The sequence below is a fragment of the Cyanistes caeruleus genome, unplaced genomic scaffold, assembly GCF_971803275.1.
Source record: "Cyanistes caeruleus unplaced genomic scaffold, bCyaCae1.hap1.1 HAP1_SCAFFOLD_98, whole genome shotgun sequence".
NCBI lineage: Eukaryota > Metazoa > Chordata > Aves > Passeriformes > Paridae > Cyanistes > Cyanistes caeruleus.
Window position 1 is genome coordinate 657954 of NW_028255900.1, and position 19078 is coordinate 677031.

Consider the following 19078-nt stretch of genomic DNA (forward strand, 5'->3'; position numbering starts at 1 on the left):
CTGAATTTGGTGTTTGATTAGTTTTTGATCTTTTTGATCTAGTTTTGATGTTTGGAGGATGTCTGGGCTGAATCTTGGTGTTTTGGTTTGTTACAGACACAAGATGCCAAATGACTTTCTGAGATGAACATGGGCATGGAGGAACCCCCAGTCCAAGGCTCTCTCCTGTCTTTTTTTCCTCCTAATCAGGAATTTTCATACCGTGTCTAAATGGAAGAGGAGGAGGAAAAGTCCTGGAGGTGCCACACAAGGAAGGGCTGCAAACCCAGCTCAGGGAGCTGCGAGGAGGAAAGATCCCCCCAGTGCCAGGAACACGGCCAGAGATCCAGCCAGAGCTCAGAGCAGGGGGAGAAGCCCCACAAGTGCTTGGAATGTGGGAAGGGCTTCAGAAAGAGCTCCCACCTGATCCGGCACCAGAGGATCCACACTGGGGAAAAGCCCTATGGGTGTGGGGAATGTGGGAAGAGCTTCAGCCAGAGCTGCCACCTGATCCGGCACCAGGTGATCCACACTGGGGAAAAGCCGTATGAGTGTGGAAAATGTGGGAAGAGCTTCAGAGATATCTCTAACCTGATGATACACCAGGTGATCCACACGGGGGAACGGCCCTACACCTGCTTGGAATGTGGGAAGAGCTTTGGGTGGAGCTCCTACCTGAGAAAACACCAGCTCATCCACACTGGGGAGAGGCCCTACGAGTGTCCCAAGTGTGGGAAGAGTTTTCGGACCAGCTCCCATGTCCTCCTACATGAGCGGATTCACACAGACGAGAGGCCCTTCCGCTGCCCCGACTGCGGGAAGGGCTTCAAGGACAACTCCAACCTCACCGTCCACCGGCGCATCCACAGTGGGGAGAGGCCCTACGAGTGTCCCCAGTGTGGGAAGAGCTTCTCCACCAGCTCTAACTTGACCCAACACCAACGGAGGCACCAGTAAGGGAAGCCCTGCGAGTGCCCCGAGTGCGGGAAGAGCTTCGTGCGCTGCTCCAGCTCCATCCCCCATGGGAGGATGGGCGTTGGATGATCCCCAGTGACCCCCGTTGGGCAGAGCCCTGGTGATCCGTGGTCCTGGTGATGCGTGTTGGGAAGACACCTGGCTGGGAGGCTCCACATCTTCCTGGCTCCCTGTGGGCACCTGGATGAACACAGGTGCAGGAACATCCACTGGGACACAGACCAGCAGTGGGAATTCCTTGGGGAGAGTGGATTCGTTGACTTTTAATCCTAGAGAACCTTTTCCTGCTGCCTCAGGAGCTGTGTGGGCAGAGAAAAGAAGGTGATACCAGGCTTGAGGGGCCCAAGGGGAGCACACACGCTCTGTGGGGAGGGAGGACACGACCCCCGGGATCCCCCCTCACCTTCCTGCGCAGGCAGAAGCCGAGCCCCAGTGCCCGGAAGACGAAGCCCAACCCGGAGACTCCAATCCCTGTCAGCATCTTGCTGCAGGCAGCATTTCACAGCATCCCTGGGTGTCTGCAGGGTTCAGGACCCCCAAAACCTCTTACAGACACCCCAAGCCCCTCCAAGGTCCCTCCCAGTCTCCCACAGCCCACCCAGGACCCTCTGAAACCTCCTTTGGAGTCACTAATTTTAAACAATTAGTAATTTTAGAAAAATTAGGGGTCTTGGCTAGAGATAGGCCTTGTTGGAACTAGTTAGAGTTAATGATGAAGTGAGAAGCAGGATTTGAGATAATGAATCTCAGACTGAGGTAGAAAATTCCTTTTCATTGTGTGTTTGTTTTTCTGTGCTTATAATGAGAAAAGAGAAAGTAATAAACGGGTTCAGGAACATCAGAGACCTTACATCTGGAAACCCATTTCAAAGTCACAAGGGAGGAAACTGGAGTTGTACCAAATGTCATTTGTAATGTTAACCATTGTAAAGGTAGAAAGGTGAGAGTGAGGAAGAGCGGTTTTCCTTCATCACTTGATGATTCCTCCTTGCCAAAACGACCCCCTCCTCTAATTAGGGCACCCATCACGCAGGCAGAATGACTTTTTAAATTCATTACCGTACATTTTAATACGAAGTGGGGAATGGGAAATGTTAGCATTATGCATATGTATTGGTATTAATATGTATTAGTATTTTGGATATTTAAGACTTTTGTACATAAATAGACACTGGAATCTTTTGTCAGCTTGCAGTGCATATTAAGGGGTGACTCCTGTACTTACCCAGTGCTGGGATTTAAACATCCACTTTGTAACTTTAAACTGTTGGAGAGGTTTTTTGTCCATTAACAGATCGATGTTGATACTGGATCAATATTGCTATTTTGGTAAATCACTGCCAGTCTCTTCCCAGCCTCCCCAGGACCCAGCAGAGCCCCTCCTGTTCCTCTCAGGATCCCACAGACCCCTCCCAATTTCCCCCCTCTGCCCCTGGACCCCCAGACCCTCTCCCAGTCCCTTCCCAGCCCCACCAGGACTCATCAAGACTCCTCCCAGTCTCTTCCAGCACAACCAACCTCATCCCAATCCCTGCTTTCCAATCCCCAATCTCCTTCCAGCTCCTTCAGGCTCACTCAAATCCCTCCCAGTGACACCCAGCACCCCCAAACTCCCTCCCAGTGTCCACCAGCACCCCCAGAACCCCATCCCACCCTCCCCAACATCCTTTAATCCCCTTCCCAGCCATCCTAAGCACCTCAATCCCTTCCCCAGTTTAAACCAGTCTATCTCAAACTCCCTCCCAGTTCCTCCCAGCACACCCCAATCCCCCTCTGGGCCCCCCCAGTGCCTCCCCCGCTGCCCCCGGCGCTGTGGGGGCCGGGCCGTGCCCCAGTGCCGGCTCAGGGGGTGCTCCAGGCTGCCGTGCTGCACCTGGCAGCTGGAGCTGAGCCCGCATTGCCGGGGGCGGTTTCCAGCAGCACCAGGAGCTGCTGGCTCCAGTCCCCGCTGGGGAGCACGGCAGTGGCCAGCACGTGGCCCGAGAGCTGCTGCTGGCCCTGGGAGCAGCTCAGCTGGATGTGGGCAGGGGAGAAATCCATCAGGGAGCAGAGCAGGCGGCCGGGGCCGGGCTGGGAGCTGGAGGGCACCAGCGAGATGGACACGCTGGGGACACTGGGAGAGAGTGGGGACAGACTGGGATGAGCTTGGGGGGTAACTGGGAGAGATGGGAGAGGAGTGGTGTGGCATTGACAGGGACTGAGAATGGACAGGGAGGGACTGGGGTGGCACTGAAAGAGATGAGAGTGGATACTGGGACACTGGAAGAGAGTGTGGAGGTCTGCGAGTGAAGTGGGAATGAACTCGGAATAGACTGGGAATGGGCTAAAAAGGAGTGGGAAGGACTCTGGGGCCTCTGGGCGGGACTGTGGTGGCACTGGGCGGGACTGTGGTGGCACTGGGCGGGACTGTGGTGGCACTGGGAGGGACTGTGGTGGCACTGGGCGGGACTGTGGTGGCACTGGGAGGGACTGGTGGCACTGGGCGGGACTGTGGTGGCCCTGGGAGGGACTGTGGTGGCACTCGGCGGGACTGTGGTGGCACTGGGAGGGACTGGGAATGAAGTGCGCGGCACTGGGTGGCCGAGTCCAGCGCGGGGCTCTCGGCTCTGTGGATCTGCCTGGCAACTGATGAGTCATCAGAGAGGCGCGCTCTGATTGGCTGAGGGGCGGCAGATCCACAGAGAGGCGAGATGGACAGGCGGGGTCACTGGGAGTGACTGGGATGGACTGGGAGAGGCTGGGATGGACTGGAAGAGGCTGGGATGGACTGGGAGAGCCATGGGAGCCATTGGGAGGGACAAGGGGCCCCGGGGATGGGCACAAGGAAGGCTGAGGGCTCTGGGGTGATTCCCAGGGAGGTTTGGAGGGACACGGCCGGGCCCCTCTCTGTGCCCCGCGAGCAGCGGCTCAGACAGAAAAGTTCAGGAGCAGGAGGAGGTGTTTCTCAAGATTGATTTTAATCCTCATTCTCCTGGTCTGATTTGCTCAATCCTAATCTCAGTTCATTTCCCCAGGTCGGGCTGTTGTGGCCCTGATGGTGATCCCTGAGTGACCTCTCCCTGCCCTTGTCCTGACCCACGAGGATTTGGATTTGTTTCAGTTCAGTGGAATTCGTGGTGATTTGGGGGGAGCTGGAGCAAAGCAGCTGGAAAGCACAGTGGGCTTGACAGGGACTGACCCAGGGCAGGAGTTGGGGCTGCCTCGAGTGAGCTCTCACAGTGTGAACCTTCATGGGGTCTTTCTAAGGAAATTTTGTTGAATTTTGACATTCTTTATTAAAAAGCAGAATCACAAGGGGAGCTCTGCTTTCAGCTTGAAATGAGGGGATGGAACGTGGGCATTGGGACTTCTGTAACCTCAAGATGTTCCTTGATCCTGGACACTTTAGCTTTGGCAATCTGAAGCCCTTCAGCAGCAATGTCTCTGCCACCCCCTGGTTTCTGGCTCAGACCCAGCTCGCAGCTTGGACAAGGTCTGGGCTTTGTCCTCTTGAGCTTCGGGAGCCTCCCGGGAAGCACCAGCCCTCCCCAGCCCACCCTTGGTAGCACTTTTTCTTTTCTCTCTGCTGATGATTTTATCCCCAAAACTGCCATGGGAACGTTGTATCCAAGCACATCCTCCAGCGCTGCACTTTCCTCCTGTGAATTCCCTGTGCAGGGAATGTCTCTGTGCTTTTCCCTGCTCTGTTCACTGACAAACAAACCTGAGCCCGTGGGACTGTCAGAGCTCCTTCATGCAATGAAATCAGGTTGTGTTTCTCATGGCATGTTCTGGAGGAGCTTTTCTTGGTGTGTCTTGTGCTGCTGGAAATGACACAAGAGCCAGGAGGGAACAGAAGCTGCTGCTGCCCGTTGGCTCAGGGCCAGGGAACCAAGTTGTGCTCCCGGGCAGTTGGGCCCTGCTGGAAGCAGAGCCGCGTTTCCCTTGAGCAGCTCAAGCTTGTGACAGCTCCAAACAGGAAACCTCCGCAGAAAACTCTTCCTCCAAACTCAGCTGCTTTCCCTCCTGCAGCTGTTTGGGAAAGAGCCTCAAAGCACAGACTCTGCTGGGAGCCATTGGTGCATTTCCTCCCTCCCGGCAGCAGCAGCTCCTGAGCCCTTCACGGGCTCCTGGCCCTTCCCAAACCCTTCAGCTCCCTTTGAACTCTCAGCAGTCACTAACATACGTATTTCTTTCATATTTAAATTGCATTTAAACTTCTCCTTTTCTCTCCTCTTCTATCTTTTTAATCTCCTCTTTATCTCCTTTAATCCCGTCAGCCCCAGTAGGATGGGGCTGGAGTCTTGGGGTGGGTGTGGGATGAACTGAGGATCCAGCAGAGAAGGGCCAGGCAGAGGGGAGAGGACTCAGCCAACCCTTCTCCTGCTCTCTCCTCCCCCAGGCTCCAGCTAAAGCAAGTCAGACTGGAAAGGATCCCACAAATGCTGTGTTCTCCTCCCTCTGAGCTTGGCTGGGGATCCTCAGCTTCAGCCTGGTGCAGTGATGGCTTAGATTCGCTAATTTGAGATTTTTGGCTAATGCACTAAATAATGTGGTGGGTTTAGCACTGGCTGAAATCTCCAGGGCACTTACTCATTTCTCACTGTGAGATATGGATTAGGAGAAGGGAAAACCAGGCTTAAAAGTTAGAAGGAATAAAGAAACTTTATTAACAGGACTACAAGAAATAAGAAACCTGAATAAAACCTCCAGAAACCTTTTCCCTTCCCACCCAACTTTTTCCTTTCTCAGCTGACAATGTAGAGATAAAACTTTGGATGTTAATGCAGTACCAACTATACGATAGTCTTTTCATCAGTATCTGCAGAGAGGAGAGTTTTCTCTTCTCATTCCATGGAGAGCTCTCCACAAGAAAAGTGTTTCCTCATGGCTTTTCATTTCTATGAATATCTGCCACCCAGGGCAAAACTCTGCCTCCATGCCTTCCTCCCATTTCCACACCACTCTGAGGTGTCTTCATGGGCCATGAACTCAAGGGGTATTATTTTAAGGTTGAGTTATTCAAGAGTTACTCTCTTCATCTGTCTCTGTGATCATCTCTGGGGACAGAAGTTTTTTTCTTCTCTCCCTGGGGACAAAGGATCTTCATCAGCTCTCATCTCTCTCTCTGTTCACGCATCTCATGGGATCACAGCTACTCCACCACCTGCTTGGCTTCATCAATGGATACCTTTGCTCAGATTTACACTTTGAATCCTTCATTCTCCCCAATACTCTTTCATTAATGAAAGGAGTTATTATTCAGAACGTTATTGTCCATCTCCATGGCCCTAGCAAAAGACTATTTCAGCTCATTAAAGCATCTCCTCATTCTCCTTCCACCTGAGGCTTGACTCTTCCTCGTACTGACCTTGATGTTTGATGTTGTCTTTTGCGTGTCGATCACTCCCACTTTGCGCTCTCTGGAGAGGGGATGAAGGCTGCAGGTCTCATCTGTGTAGTGAAAGGGTTAAATGTGGCCCAAGGTGTGGCAGGCATTCCTGGTGTGGGATTTCAGCTCAGCAGCCCCTGGAAGGCAGGGGACGGTTTCCAGCTTGGAGCCGTCTGTGCAGGCCATGGCGGGGATGGGCGAGATGTCAGCAGCCGTGGCCCCGCCCAGCTTAGGGCCGGGGTCCCCCTGGGGAGGGCTTCAGCCACCCCACTGGAATGGGACTGGGAGGGCTTCCTGGGAGGGGCCACAGCAGAGCCCGGCCTGGCCTGGGGCCGGGGGAAGTCCTGCAGTCTCCATCCCCCCAGCCCAGAGCCACTGGGCTCCAGCCCAGCCCCCCCAGGCCACACAGGCCGTGGGGAGCAGGGCCAGCCACACCACAGCTCCAATACCTTTCCAGGCTGCAAACAAAAAGAGACAACTTCCCCAGCTGGAGCTTTTAAAATGTGCTATTCACAAAGGTGATCTCACTTTTCAGTGCTGCAAAATGCTGTCAGTTCTCAGAACTGGCCGGCTCTTGGCCTGATCTCAAGCAGAGAGAAACTCCCAGCAGCCGCTCTCAGAGAAATCACTTCTGTGGGTGTTTTCTGCTTTTATCTCTAAAATGCCAAACCACCACAGCTGGCCTGCTGGGAAGGGGTTCGGTGCCCCCTCCCCACCCCTTGGAGGGCAGAAAGAAAGAGAGCTTCCCACGTTTCTTTCCTCTCTTAAATCTGTTATCATCAAAGTGTTTCCAGCTTTTCTAATTGCCTTAGCAATGGGCCTGTTCTCAGAGCCAGCCAGTGATTGGTTTTGCCAGGCATGGAGAAAGCTTTTAGCAGCTCCTTTTAGCAGAAATAGTATTCCCATGGCTGGCTTCTTCCCTCCTCACCAAAATTTAACCCATGCAAAACCAACAAAACTGGCCACTGGTGGTCCTGGGGCAGGGGAACCTGCAGGCTTGGAGAAAACTTGAAGAACTTGTGTGGAGCCATTCAAAAATGTAACGTGGCTTCATATCTAGACACACATCTAAAACCCAGCTATTTCTCTATTCTTTTTCTTTTCAGCTGAGAAAGGAAGTCACAGGTAATGGGGTCTCTATTCCACATCTCTTGGGTCCCTGCCTCGTAGCTCACAATTTGGATGAAAGTTACCCATTTGATCCCTCTGGCTTCCTCCTCCCACCATCTCCTACATCTTCCCCCATTCTTCTGTGACTTTCTTCTTCTCTTTCCTTATGACCATTGCAGCCTCATCTCTGTGGCTCACAAATGTGCCCGGGGGGCTCCAGGGGTGAGGCACAGGCCCACATGCTTCTTTGAGATGCCCCAGCAGTGCTGCAGCAGGCTGATGGCTGTGCAGTTCCTTTGGTACAGGAACAGGCATTCCTGGGTTTAGTCAGAAGCATCAGTGGCCAAAATCCCAATTTCCTTTGGTTTAGTCCCACCTCAGAGCTCAGTTGTGGGGCAGGATGTGGGTGCTTGGGGCACTGCAGCCCATGAACGATGCACGGTCCCCAGGGGTGGTATATCTGGAAACATTTATTACAAGTGTACATCACTTTTGTGCTGTTTTTCCTATTGGGTTAGAATAGTGTGAGCCTGGGTAGCCAATAGTATAAATGTTCAGATGGCTGCTAACGAATAACAGCCATGATCAATTCCCTATTAGCAACATCAGTTTATTTCCCTAGGACAAGCGCTTGTATAACAATTTCTTCTGCAAACTACTCTGCTTCTGCTACTTGTTTCATTTTAGAAACTCTGTTCCATCCATCCTGCCTTGACTGAGGAGCAATCTTTGTTCTCTTAGGACAAGTTCTCTTTGTTTTCTCTCTCCACAGGGCAGTCTTGGAGTTACTCTTGGATCTCTTGAACAACAGGGTTTGGCTCATTGTCAGGCTGTAAATAATGAGCGGTGGGACCACTGGTGCTGTGAAGTCGATTTATTGCTGAAATATATCAGAAAAGGTCTCAGTCTGAAGGCATGAGATTTTGGAGGGGTAACAAGTGGGCCATAGCTCAAAGGTAGTCACGAGTTTCTTTGTTACACAGCAATATATCACATTTTGGCCCAATGGACAGATGACATGGAGTTTATTACTACTTAATCACCTTTCACCTTTGCCAAGTTCTGCTGCACTGTGTCTGCTTTTCACCCAATAGACTGCTAGCTCACGTACACACATGTGCTTCTTAGGATAGTATTTAGATTCATAGCCTACTCTATAAAATCACACAATTACAGTTGAAAACTTTCCATCATCTCACTCAATACAGTTTCTTATTTACTTCTGGCATATTCTTACTTACAGCTATAGGAACATAAGCTTATGAATTCTTGACTCAACGTCTGTGAACCTTTAGCATTGCATGAACCCAAGCTCCTTCCAAGGCTGTAAATGAAACCCTTCAGTATCTGTGGAAGTTTCTGTCTTTCCATTTCCCACAGCCCACCAAAGGATTTGTGACCCTTTGTGACAGAGGAAAAGCTCCCAGGCAATTTTGTGTTTGCTGTAGGGAAGGTTGGGTTGCTCTGCATCAATTCCCAGAGCAGCGCAGAGCATTGGCTTTGTGATGTCAGGGCATGGATGCCACCTTGTCGTGGTGACATCCCAAGGTTGCCTTGGTGCACGGAAGGCCTCAGGGTCAGAGCAGCTCTTGGGCTTGCTCAGTGCAGGAGCATCCTCCTGCTTGAGGCGTTTGTCAGTGGGCAGCTGCACACTGACAGGAGCCTTGTTTGTTTTTGTTGTGGAGCAGAGTGTGCAAACTGGCACAGCAGTGCTACAGTGATGGAGCAGCTCGCTGTTGCCGTTTGCACCATTTATGGCATCGCCTATGCCGGCTATTACCTGACCAACCTGGCACGTAAGTAGAGGTTTTCCCTAGCTGGAACCTGAGCTGGCTTTTGTAGGTCTCCCTGCTCTTTCTTAGTGACCGGGTTGCTATTGAAACACAAAGACCATGAGGATGCCCCTGGTTTGGTCAAGCTCCTGTCAACACCTTCAGCAAAACACGGGGTGTCTGTAGCCAGGGGGCTGCGGGCAGCATTTGCAGGGCTTCTGTTCCCTCCACGGGAGAGCCTGTGGCAGCAGAGTCTGTCATTTCCTCACTTTGCTGGCTCAATCTCTTGGGGTGACTTTACTTTTAAGATAGCTCTGAGAGCTGGGGAAGTTGAAACTGCTGGAGGCTGATGGGAGTTTTTTCTCCTGACTAATTCCTGGCCATGGGTGAGAATTGGCAGCGGTTTTAACTATTGGGAAGTGAGATCAACCTATGAACACCACCTGAAGATGTGAGGCCGGGAATTTCTTGCTCTCTTTGGTTTCTGGCTTCTGACGAGGTCACAGGGCTCTGTCTCGGCCTCCTCCCCCCCTCCAGGCCGGACAAGGCTGCAGAGGGCGGGGTGGGGGGAGAAGCTGAGCCGGCCGGCCTGACTTGGTTTGCAGTTTCTGCCACTGAACTGAAACCTGACACCATCAACATCTGCAGCTTTAGCAAGATTTTAACTCTTTTACTGCCTGCATGAGACATGCAGATTAATCCTTTTTTTCCAGAGAGAGGGAGAGGGAGTGATCAACCATCAACCCATCAAAGAGAGTGAAGAAACAAATTAAATTGAGAGGGGGAAGAGAAATAAGGAGATGCTTTATTAAGCTGAAATATTTTTCTGTTAAGCTATGGAGATGGACAGTAGTGTTCTGAAAAAACCGCCTTTAATTCATGACAGAGTATATTGGGAGGAATGGAGAGTTTCCAAGTGTGGATTTTGAGCAAATAATGAAGTAGTTGTGACACTGTGAGATGCTGGAACAGAGCGGGAGAAGTAAGAGTTGAAGATTTGTGGCTTTTAAGAAGCAAAAAGAGAAAACTTCTGTTTCCAGAGAAGCTCACAGAGACAGATGAAGAGAACTTTTGCCTTTGAATAACTCATTCATAAAAATGACATCCCTAGACTCATGACCCATAACACACCTCAGAGTGATGGGAAATGGGAGGAGACAACTGATGGCAGATTTCTGGGCAGCTGGCATCAGAGAAATAGAAAGCTATGAAGAAAAATCATTTTCTTGTGAGAAACTCCATAGATAGCAGAAGAAGACTTCTGTTTCTCCACAAAGACTGATGAAAAGACTCTAGCAGGAATTGGGACTGTTGTAAACACCAAAGTTCCAAAGTTTTTTGTCTCTATGTTGTCATGTAAACAAGGGAATGGTTGGGTAGTGGGGGAGAAAAGGGTTGTTCTGGAAGTTTTATTCTGGTTTCTTATTCTTGTAGTTTTTGTCAATAAACTTTCTTTATTCCATTTAAGTTTTAAGCCTGTTTTGCTCTTGTTCTAATCCATATCTCACTGCAAGAAATAAGTAAGTTTTCTAGTGATTTTTTAGTTGCTGCTTTAAACCACACCAGTCAAGCAGGACACCTTTGAAAATGCAGACTGGGAGATCTTCTCAGATGCTGCTCTAAACAGGCCACGGTTCTCTCCAGTTTTCTCAAAGAATTTGGTTCCTTTTCCTTGCCCACTGCAGGTCATCTGAGCCGTGTGTTCAGAGGTGCCGATCCTGAGGTGAGTCAGAAAGGAACATTTGATGTTTCTGGAGTTTCAGAATTGTGCAGGGAACTGTGAGCTTGGCCTGTGGCAGTAGAGTGCAGAGGGCCAGCTGGGTGGGCTGAAAGAAGATCCATTTCCATGTTTACAACAGCAATAGCAAAGGCATTGTTGGCTATTTCCTAATTTTCCATTGCAGAGCTTTAAAAGAACTCAGAGCTCAGATTTGCAGAGAGAACGTTGCTTGCTGATAGTAGCCAGGGTGAACTCTCTAATTCAGAGCTATTTGCAGCCTGGCTGAATTAACCCATTTTGATTTAGTTGGAGAGACTTAGAATCCCATTGCTATCAAAGCTGATGATTTGTGCTTGGTAGAGCTGGTTGTAGAAATCGAGCTGAAGAGAAATAAGGTTTTAAATGATAGGGAGCTGTCTGTCCCTAACTCCACCATCTGTCCACAGAGCCCAGAAGCAAGAGCAGACTCTGCTGTGGCTCCCTCTGCTCCTGGAGAAGAGGCCAAAGAGGAGCAAAATGAGCAAAAGGAGCACGAGCCTCCAGCTGTGGTCACAGCCCAGCCTGACCATGCCCAGACAGTAAGTGCCAGTGCTGGGTGCTGCTGTCTTTAGTGCAAGGCAGAGCTGCAAGTTTCTGAGCAGCCAGCACTTGCTGTTGCTGGCTGAGGATGCTGAGTGCTGGAGTCCTGCCAGCACCCAGCCATTCCCCCATCCCGTGGCAGCTGGAAATTGGGCTTTGAGCCGTCGTGCTGAGGCCCCAAAGCGCTGCTGCCTGCGGGTGAGCAGCTGGCTGCTTGGCTCAGGGAAGCTCTGTCTCTTGGCTTCTGCCAAGCCATGGCCAAGGGCTCACACGGCATTTCTGGGGCTCACAGGGCTTGCTTTGTTTGCTGTCCCTTTATGGAAACCTCAGGATGACCTGGAGAAGTGTTCTGCAGTTTTCTGGAGTAATTCTTCACTGCTACAGAGTCTTTTAGGCCACCTGTCTTTTGGCTTTTGATAAGCTGCAAGGAGATGATTGTGTTGTCCATGAAGCTGTGGCCGGCCATTCTTGTCCTGTGTGGCCAAAGAAACAAACTGTGTAGTTCTGAACCCTTCTTCTGAGGCAAAATCCACAAGTGGCAAGTTTCTCTTGATACGTTTTGTGGTGAAGTCTGCAGCTTTGGAAACTGCATTGGAGCCTAGTGTGGGGGCAAAGCTGCAAGTCCTTGAGTGCTGTCTTGTGTTGCTAAGAACCCCTTTAGAGATGGTTGTTTTTTCTCCTTAGAGCTGTTTTCTTCCTCCTGCCTCTTCTGTCCTGACACTCCCTGTTTAACCTATAAATTTCTGCCTGTCCTAGTGGGACAATTCCATGTTTTAGGTGGTTTTTGGTGACTTTGGTCATACATGTATTACATGACCCATGGCTTCCTTCATTGGCATCCCTAGGGGTGTGTCAATTAATTTGTTGGTGGGGCCTTTTGAGGATCTCTGTCAGTGCCACTCAGAATTCTCAGCTGACAAAAGAGGGAGGAGAAACACCTTGGTCCTCTTCCATATCCTGAGGTGGCCATAGAGGCTCTCTGACCTGCAGCAGAGGATCCAATTGCACACATCCTTGTCTCCTGAATGAGCAGGATTTCTAACAAGAGTGTAGATGTCAGAGGGGCAGGAGTGGCAGTGCAGGCCTGAAAAGAACATGAACTCCAGCAGTGTCTCTCCCAAGGGGTGAGCTCACCCAGGAAGCCCCTGCAGAGCCAGGATGGAGCTGTGGGACAGGGCTGGCTGTCAGTCACTAGGGAGAGACAAGCAGGACACAGCAGAAGGGGAGGGAGGCCCTTGAGAAATGCCCCACATTTCCTGTCAGCTGCCCAAGAGTCTGTTGGAGATTCAGTGCCAGATGGGCCCTGATTGCACTGCCAGGGTCACTTTGGAATCTGTGCTTCCCCACGGGCAGAGAACAAGGCAGGAGAGCAGCAGCACAGAGCTTTGGGAACGTGGGAGCCCATCAGCCTTTGAGTCTTGGCCCACAAATGTTGGATGAGAAGCTGAAGCCCATCTTCTCTTGCTTTCTCTGCAGGTCCATCCAGAGAAAGAGCAGGAGCAGATTGTTTTATCAGGACGGCCGTGCCAGCCTGAGGGAGAGCTGTTCCCAGCCCAAGAGCAGGAAGAGCAGCTGGGGCAGCAGGTGGAAGAGCCACTGGAGAATGGCCAGGTAAGGCTGACTCAGCAGGGGACAGAGTGAAGGGCAGGAAGAGGGGCATAAAACGCAGCTCTTGGGACTGAGCAGGCCACGAGTGCCAGAGGCCCTGAAAGCAAAGAGCCTCTGCAGAGATCAGCAGCGGGACAGGAGGTTACAGTGGAAGCAGAGGAGGGTAGGGAAGCAGAAAGAAGTGACTGAATGAGTGTGATTTTGAGGCTGAAACTGAGGAAGAAGCTGAGCCTGATGGCAGCTCCCAGGCACTTGCTCTCCATTTGTGTGTACAGAACATCGAGGCAGAGCCCCAGGCAGAGCTGCCTGAAGCTCCGAGGGCCATCATGGCAGTGAAGAGGAGGCCTGAGGAAGACAGAAGCATCGAAGAGGAGATGAATCTCCCCTGGCAGAGAGGAAATCAACAGAACCAGGTGAGTGAAAGAGTGGCAGACACTCCACTCATGGAAATTCATCTCTGTCATTCTTCACAGGCCTCTAATGAGGAGCTTCTGGCAGAACTGCAGGAAGCTGAGGCTAGGATCAGGGCAAGGGAGAACAGGCTGGAGGAAGAAAGAAGAATAATCGAAGAGAAATTCCATCTCCTCGCTCAGCAGCAAGAGGCTCTAGAAAATCGAGTGAGTGAAAGAGCGATAGGCACAGCAGTCACTGCAGTCTGGTGCTTTCTGCCCTTCTTGCCTTTCCTCTGCAGAGCAGCAGGGGGCTGGGCTGATGCCTCTCAGTGCCATCCTGCTGTAGTGTCTATCCCAGCTGCTTGGAAGGACATTTCCTGCTGTGCTCAATCTCAGCTGCTGCCCTGGACAGTGGCACCAGTCATTTGCCCCTTTTGCCAGCACTCATCTCAAGGGATTCCTGCTGGCCTGCTCCTGCTCTCCTTGTTTCTTCAGGGCTTTTTGCAAGTGAACACAGTCCCCCAGACAGATTTGGAATACAAGCTGCAAGCTGTCTGTATCCCTTGGTGAATCTGCTGCTGTCCTGCTCTTTCCCTTTGCTCACAGTCAATGAGCCTTGGCACACAGGGACAAGCTGTGGTCTCTGACTGCTTTGTTCTCTTTGACTTGAGGTGGACGTGTTGATATCTCACCTGGCAGCCTGCGAAGGCTTCCAGCAAATGCCGGCTGATGAAGAGCCCCAAGGTCGGCGGCAGGCACAGGTACTGTCCCAAGCACAAGTGCTGCAGGCTGAGCACCTTCTGAAGATGGTGCAGGAAAAGAGGACTGAGGGGGAGGAGCTCCAACATTAGAACAAGGAGCTGCAAATGTGTCTGCAGCCCTTGGAGGGGGAAAGGGATCCTTGGGAGGAAGTGCAATGATCGTTGTTGCAGTCATCCTTCAGAAAATCCAGGAAAATGGAATATGAAACTGGCCATCAACTTGATTAAAACCAACCTTGGGTTTTGACCATTTGGTTCCAGAAGTGGGCATCCAAAAAATCCAGTTGATGAGCTTTGCATGTGGCTAACAGCAACTTCCTAAGGGCTTGCATTTGAAAAGGGAACTCGGGGTAATCTCTGCCAGCCAGCTTTCTGACACAAACTCCTTTCTTCTCTCAGATCTACACAGGCTCTTCCATTCAATCTGCTGCAGCAGCAGCAGCAGCAGCATCTAAAGGAGCCTTTGTTGCCCAAGCTGAGCAGTGGAGCCCGGGCAGTTTGTCCATTTCCAGCAGTGACACATCTGCTGCTCAGCTCCAGGAGAGCCAGGGAGACTTCGTGGAGCAACTGAGTACGTCTGGTGTATTTCTTGTCTGAGGGACAGTGTATTGTGTGCACGTGCCAGCAGAGCTGTAGCAAATGATCCTCCTCACTTTGGTGTCCCAGAGACATTTAGGACTCCCCACAGGAACTGCTGTGCTCTGAGGCAGCGAGAGAGCGCTCTGGCTGTTCCTGCTGCCTCTGAGGGCAGCTTGGACTGGCTCGGCTTTGCCTGGCATTCCCTTGCCACTAAAGGCAGCAGCAGGAATTGTTCTTGGATCAGCAGGAGGCTGTGGCCTAGCAAATGATCTATGCAAGTCCTGTGTGCTAGTGGCCAAACTGAACAGAATATTTGATTCCTAAATTCTCCTTAGACTCCAGACTTCCCACCAGTCGTCAGAACCAAAATACTTCAGAGATATTGATTGGATTTGGGGTTTTGTCTTTTTGTTGTGGTTCTGTTTTTAGTTTTCAGTTTCTATACTTTTTGGTTTCAGATTTGGGGTTTTTTGGTAGAGTTTGTTTTTTCTCCATCCTGAAAGAGCTGTTCTGCCCCATGTGTCTTACTGGTGTCATTTTTAGGACTGTTTTTATTGCCTCTACTACATCTACAAGGTTTTTATGAGAATGCTGTATTTTTGTCAGTGAGGACTCGTTTGAAAGAACATCAGGTGACAGCAGAAACAGAGAGCAAGAGATGTTTTCATTGGGCCCACAATGAAGAAACAGATACTTGTATAACAATCTGTAATTAATATCCTACTTTTATTTTTATAAAGATGTGTCCAAGAGACACATTCACGTGGTGTGATCAGATAAAACAGCACTGCAGGCATTTCTCAGGAGCGAGCCTGCAGCCCCTGTGCTGTGTATTCCTCAGATCCATGGCACTTTTTCATCCCTGATTCCCAGCCATTCCCATGACTCTTAGAATCCTACCTATTGGCCCAAGCCCTGCTCAGATCAGTCTCTGGGAAAACACATCAAGCCCTTTGTGATTCTGCAGCACAACCCATTTAATCTGCTTCTTGCCCATGACAGCTGCCAGTGCTGTGCTCTCAGAAAAGACCTGGTGGGGCTGAGGAAAGATCCCAGCTGATCTGGTGTCTACCTTCACCTGCTGGGACACAAAAGGGCCTTGATCTGCACCTGGCTGTGTCTGATCTCCAAGGCAATGCTGCTGTGTCCTGAACGGGGGCCACAGCTTGTCAGGGGCTCAGGCTGGCTGAGTCTTCTTGCCATTGCTTGTCAGTGCTCATGCTTGGCCTTTGCCAGCCTTGTGCTGTGCCCTGCTGTGCTCTCTGCGCTTCATTTCCTTCCAAGGACTGGACAAAATCAGTCTCTCTGCTGCCCATTTGTACTGCACAACTGCCTGTCTTGTTGCTGCTGTGCTTGCTGCCCAGCTGACCACAGAGGGTTCAGAGCCCCAGACAGCGGGGCTGCCTTTGGCATCTCCTGAAAGTTGGGATCTCTGCCTGAAAGTCAGCATCTTGCATTTTGTTTCCCTCAGGGAGAATGGTGAACAAGGAAAATCCCATCACAAAATACATTGAACTGGAAAGTCTTGGCAGCGGGTGAGTCCAACCACAGTCACTTCTACACAGCCATGGGCCAGGGGTTTCACTGGGGGAATATCCATCAAGTGGGAAGTCAGACAAGTTGTCCACATGTTTAGACAGCGGGCTTAGTCTGCCCCATCTCCAGTACTGGCCAGAATTTGTCAAGTGTGCTCAGAAGGCATTGTCAAAGACATCTCCATGCTGCCAAGGTCTTGCCTGCAGCAAGGAACAGAACCTGGTAAATCTGCTTGTCTCTCAAGTGTGGGACAGCTCAGGGTTCATTTCCTTCACATTTTTGGATGTCTCCAAATCATCTGGCCACACTAATGAAAGGAGAAGAATCTTGCTTGCCTGAAAGCACAACCTACCCCCAATGAGAGCTGTCAGATAACAGTTCTCAGGAACATTTCTCTCCAAGAGTTTGCTAAAGGAAGTACTCCGTGCTCAGGATTAGAATTGCACAGTTTAGAAGCTGATAGCCGAGATGAAGGAATAAGCTGCCTTTTGGAGCTGAGGCAGTAAATCCCAAGGCTTCAGGAACAGGCCCAGTGCCCAGGCACTTGAGGGGAAAATGCATCATCTGCCTTCTGGCAGACCCCTCCTGCAACCTGCAGCTTTTAGGCATTTACAGCAGAGCTCTCCTGTCTGGACTGGCTTTCAGTGCAAGATCTAAATGGCTTCTCCTTTCTTTGCTGCTGTTTTGTTTCTAGGGGTTTTGGAGAGGTTTCCAGAGCACTTGACATTGCAACAGGAGGAGAGGTAAATGTCAACAGCCCCTGCAGCCTCTGCTGCTCTCCAGGCCTTTCCCCACTGCTGACAGCTGTGGCTGGAGCTTTGAGGAGAGCTGTGCTGAAAAGGCACAAGAAGCACAGACTGGAGCCAGCCTGCAAATTGCACTTGGAACAGGCTTTGTGGACAAGGCAAATCGCCAGTGGCCACATGTCCTGTAACTGACCCCCAAGGGCACAGAGAAATGGGCTGTTGGAATATCACTTCCTAATTACTCCAGTGATGAGGTCTAATCACAAGGCACTTTGGCACAGCTTGGCTGTGCCATTCCAAAATCACTTGCTCCATGTGTGTTGTGGTCTCATGCTACCAATTTTCTCAAATTACTCCTTTTCAATGTCATTTGAGGTGGCCATCAAGAAAATAAATGTGCAAGGAGTGAGCAGGAAGATACTAACCATGAATGAAATCAGGATCATGGAGAGTAATAGGAGTCCCAGGATCGTGAATTACTTAGCCAGGTGAGTGGTCACGGTCCTATCCCTTGAATGTTTCTTTACATACTACAAGCAGGAGAGCTTAAAACCCCACTTTGGTCAGTGGCAGGAAATAGAGTTGTTAATGATTATTTCTCTACTTATCTCCAATGGATGGGAAGAGACTGCATTTTGTCTGCATGAATCCACCCTGGCAAATGCAGACTGAAAATTGTTCAAAAACCTGCATCAGCCCTATCTTAAGAATTCAATACCTTGTAAGTTCATTGCCTCCACAGTTCTTTGGGACTCAGTTTTTCAAGTTTCTTAAATGCTGATGAACCATCCAAGAGAGGATTGCCCTTGCATTGTTGCCCCTCTTTTCCATTGCTGTGCATGCCAGGAAGACTAGGTGCTTATTTCCAGAAATGCCATGCGTGACAGGTTTTTTATCTGGGCTCTTCCTAAACTGCCTTTCTCCTTGAGACAGCACAGACTGCAAACACTGCACAGCCTAGAGGCAATGTCTATGCCTTTACTTCTGCCCTTGTCTCCAAGGGACCCAGAAACAAGACTCAAGCAAAAAACCAACCTAGGCGTGCATGTTCACCTGCATGGCCTTGTTTCCTTTTTTCAGCTACCTTGTGCATGAGGAACTCTGGCTGGTGATGGAGTACATGGACGGAGGCACTCTGAGAGATCTCATCGATGAGATTCAAATGTCTGAAGGAGAGATTGCAGCTGTCAGTCGGGAGGTCAGGGATCCCATCTGTGCTTCCAAGGCCTTGAGCTGCATTGTCTGGGAAACAGGGGCTCAGAACGGGAGGGATTTCATGGGCCAGGCTTGGTTTCTGTGCTGCTGCTAGGCTATGGGCAAGCAAGAGCATCTCAAGGGAACTGTCTGCCAGTGCCCCTACACTCACTGGACTCACTTCCTGTCCTCTTATCCCCTGCTCTTGTATTCTATCTCTGTCTCTTGCATTGGCATTTGCAGTTCTCCACTGAGAAAGGTGCTGCTCTGCTACTGTGGGAGCAGCAGGCTCTTGCTCTCAATGGCGCTGTGTTCTGCCATTCCTCCCCATTCCCCTGCAAAGGGAACCTTCCACAGCTGTTTCCTTGCTTGTGCGATGAACTCACAGCACTACTTTTTGCCCCCCTGGTTCTCTTTTCTCTCTCAGTGCCTGCAAGGACTGGATTTTCTTCACTCCAACCACGTGATCCATCGAGATGTCAAGAGCAACAACATCCTTCTCAGAACCGATGGCTCTGTCAAGCTGGGTCAGTGTATTCTTGCTCAGCTTCAGCCTTCCAGGAATGGGGGGTGTGGGGCTGCTTTCAGTGACTGCCAGCTCCCCAAAAATGCTGCTGCTGGCAGTGCAGGGGTCCCCCCTGCTGTGGGCTGAAGGCACAGTTGCAGGGTGCACACAGCTATGACAAGGAACCACAAGCAGCCCAGAGTGCTATTGCTCTGTGTGTGTCTGTGTGTGTTCCTTCCAGAGGGAGGGAG

The 19078-nt window shown here is 50.7% G+C and overlaps 2 protein-coding genes and 2 long non-coding RNA genes across 6 annotated transcripts in view; 3 read left to right on the forward strand and 1 right to left on the reverse strand.

Moving 5' to 3' along the window:
• Positions 1-2218, forward strand: part of LOC147646449 (uncharacterized) — a 158450-nt gene extending 156232 nt beyond the window's left edge. For all 3 annotated transcript variants that reach the window (XM_086873431.1, XM_086873432.1, XM_086873433.1), the window contains exon 4: positions 97-2218. In XM_086873431.1, the coding sequence (XP_086729557.1) occupies positions 211-936 (726 nt within the window). In that variant the 5' untranslated portion in view covers positions 97-210 and the 3' untranslated portion in view covers positions 937-2218. The remainder of the gene's footprint in view (positions 1-96) is intronic.
• The window catches only part of LOC147646452 (uncharacterized), a 66912-nt gene that overhangs the window by 34882 nt on the left and 12952 nt on the right, over positions 1-19078 (forward strand). The window lies entirely within an intron of this gene.
• LOC111944836 (uncharacterized) lies at positions 8032-8854 on the reverse strand. The gene is made up of 2 exons (XR_015281871.1): positions 8677-8854; positions 8032-8315 (listed from the first exon to the last, which is right to left on the reverse strand). It is a non-coding gene; the product is annotated as an uncharacterized LOC111944836 (long non-coding RNA).
• Positions 8968-19053, forward strand: LOC147646454 (uncharacterized). The gene is made up of 12 exons (XM_086873426.1): positions 8968-9231; positions 10893-10930; positions 11374-11505; positions 12983-13117; positions 13390-13731; positions 14178-14267; positions 14667-14838; positions 16318-16381; positions 17077-17125; positions 17504-17616; positions 18209-18326; positions 18750-19053. Exons 1-12 carry the CDS (start codon positions 9156-9158, stop codon positions 18972-18974), a joined length of 1554 nt encoding a protein of 517 aa, XP_086729552.1. The 5' UTR covers positions 8968-9155; the 3' UTR covers positions 18975-19053.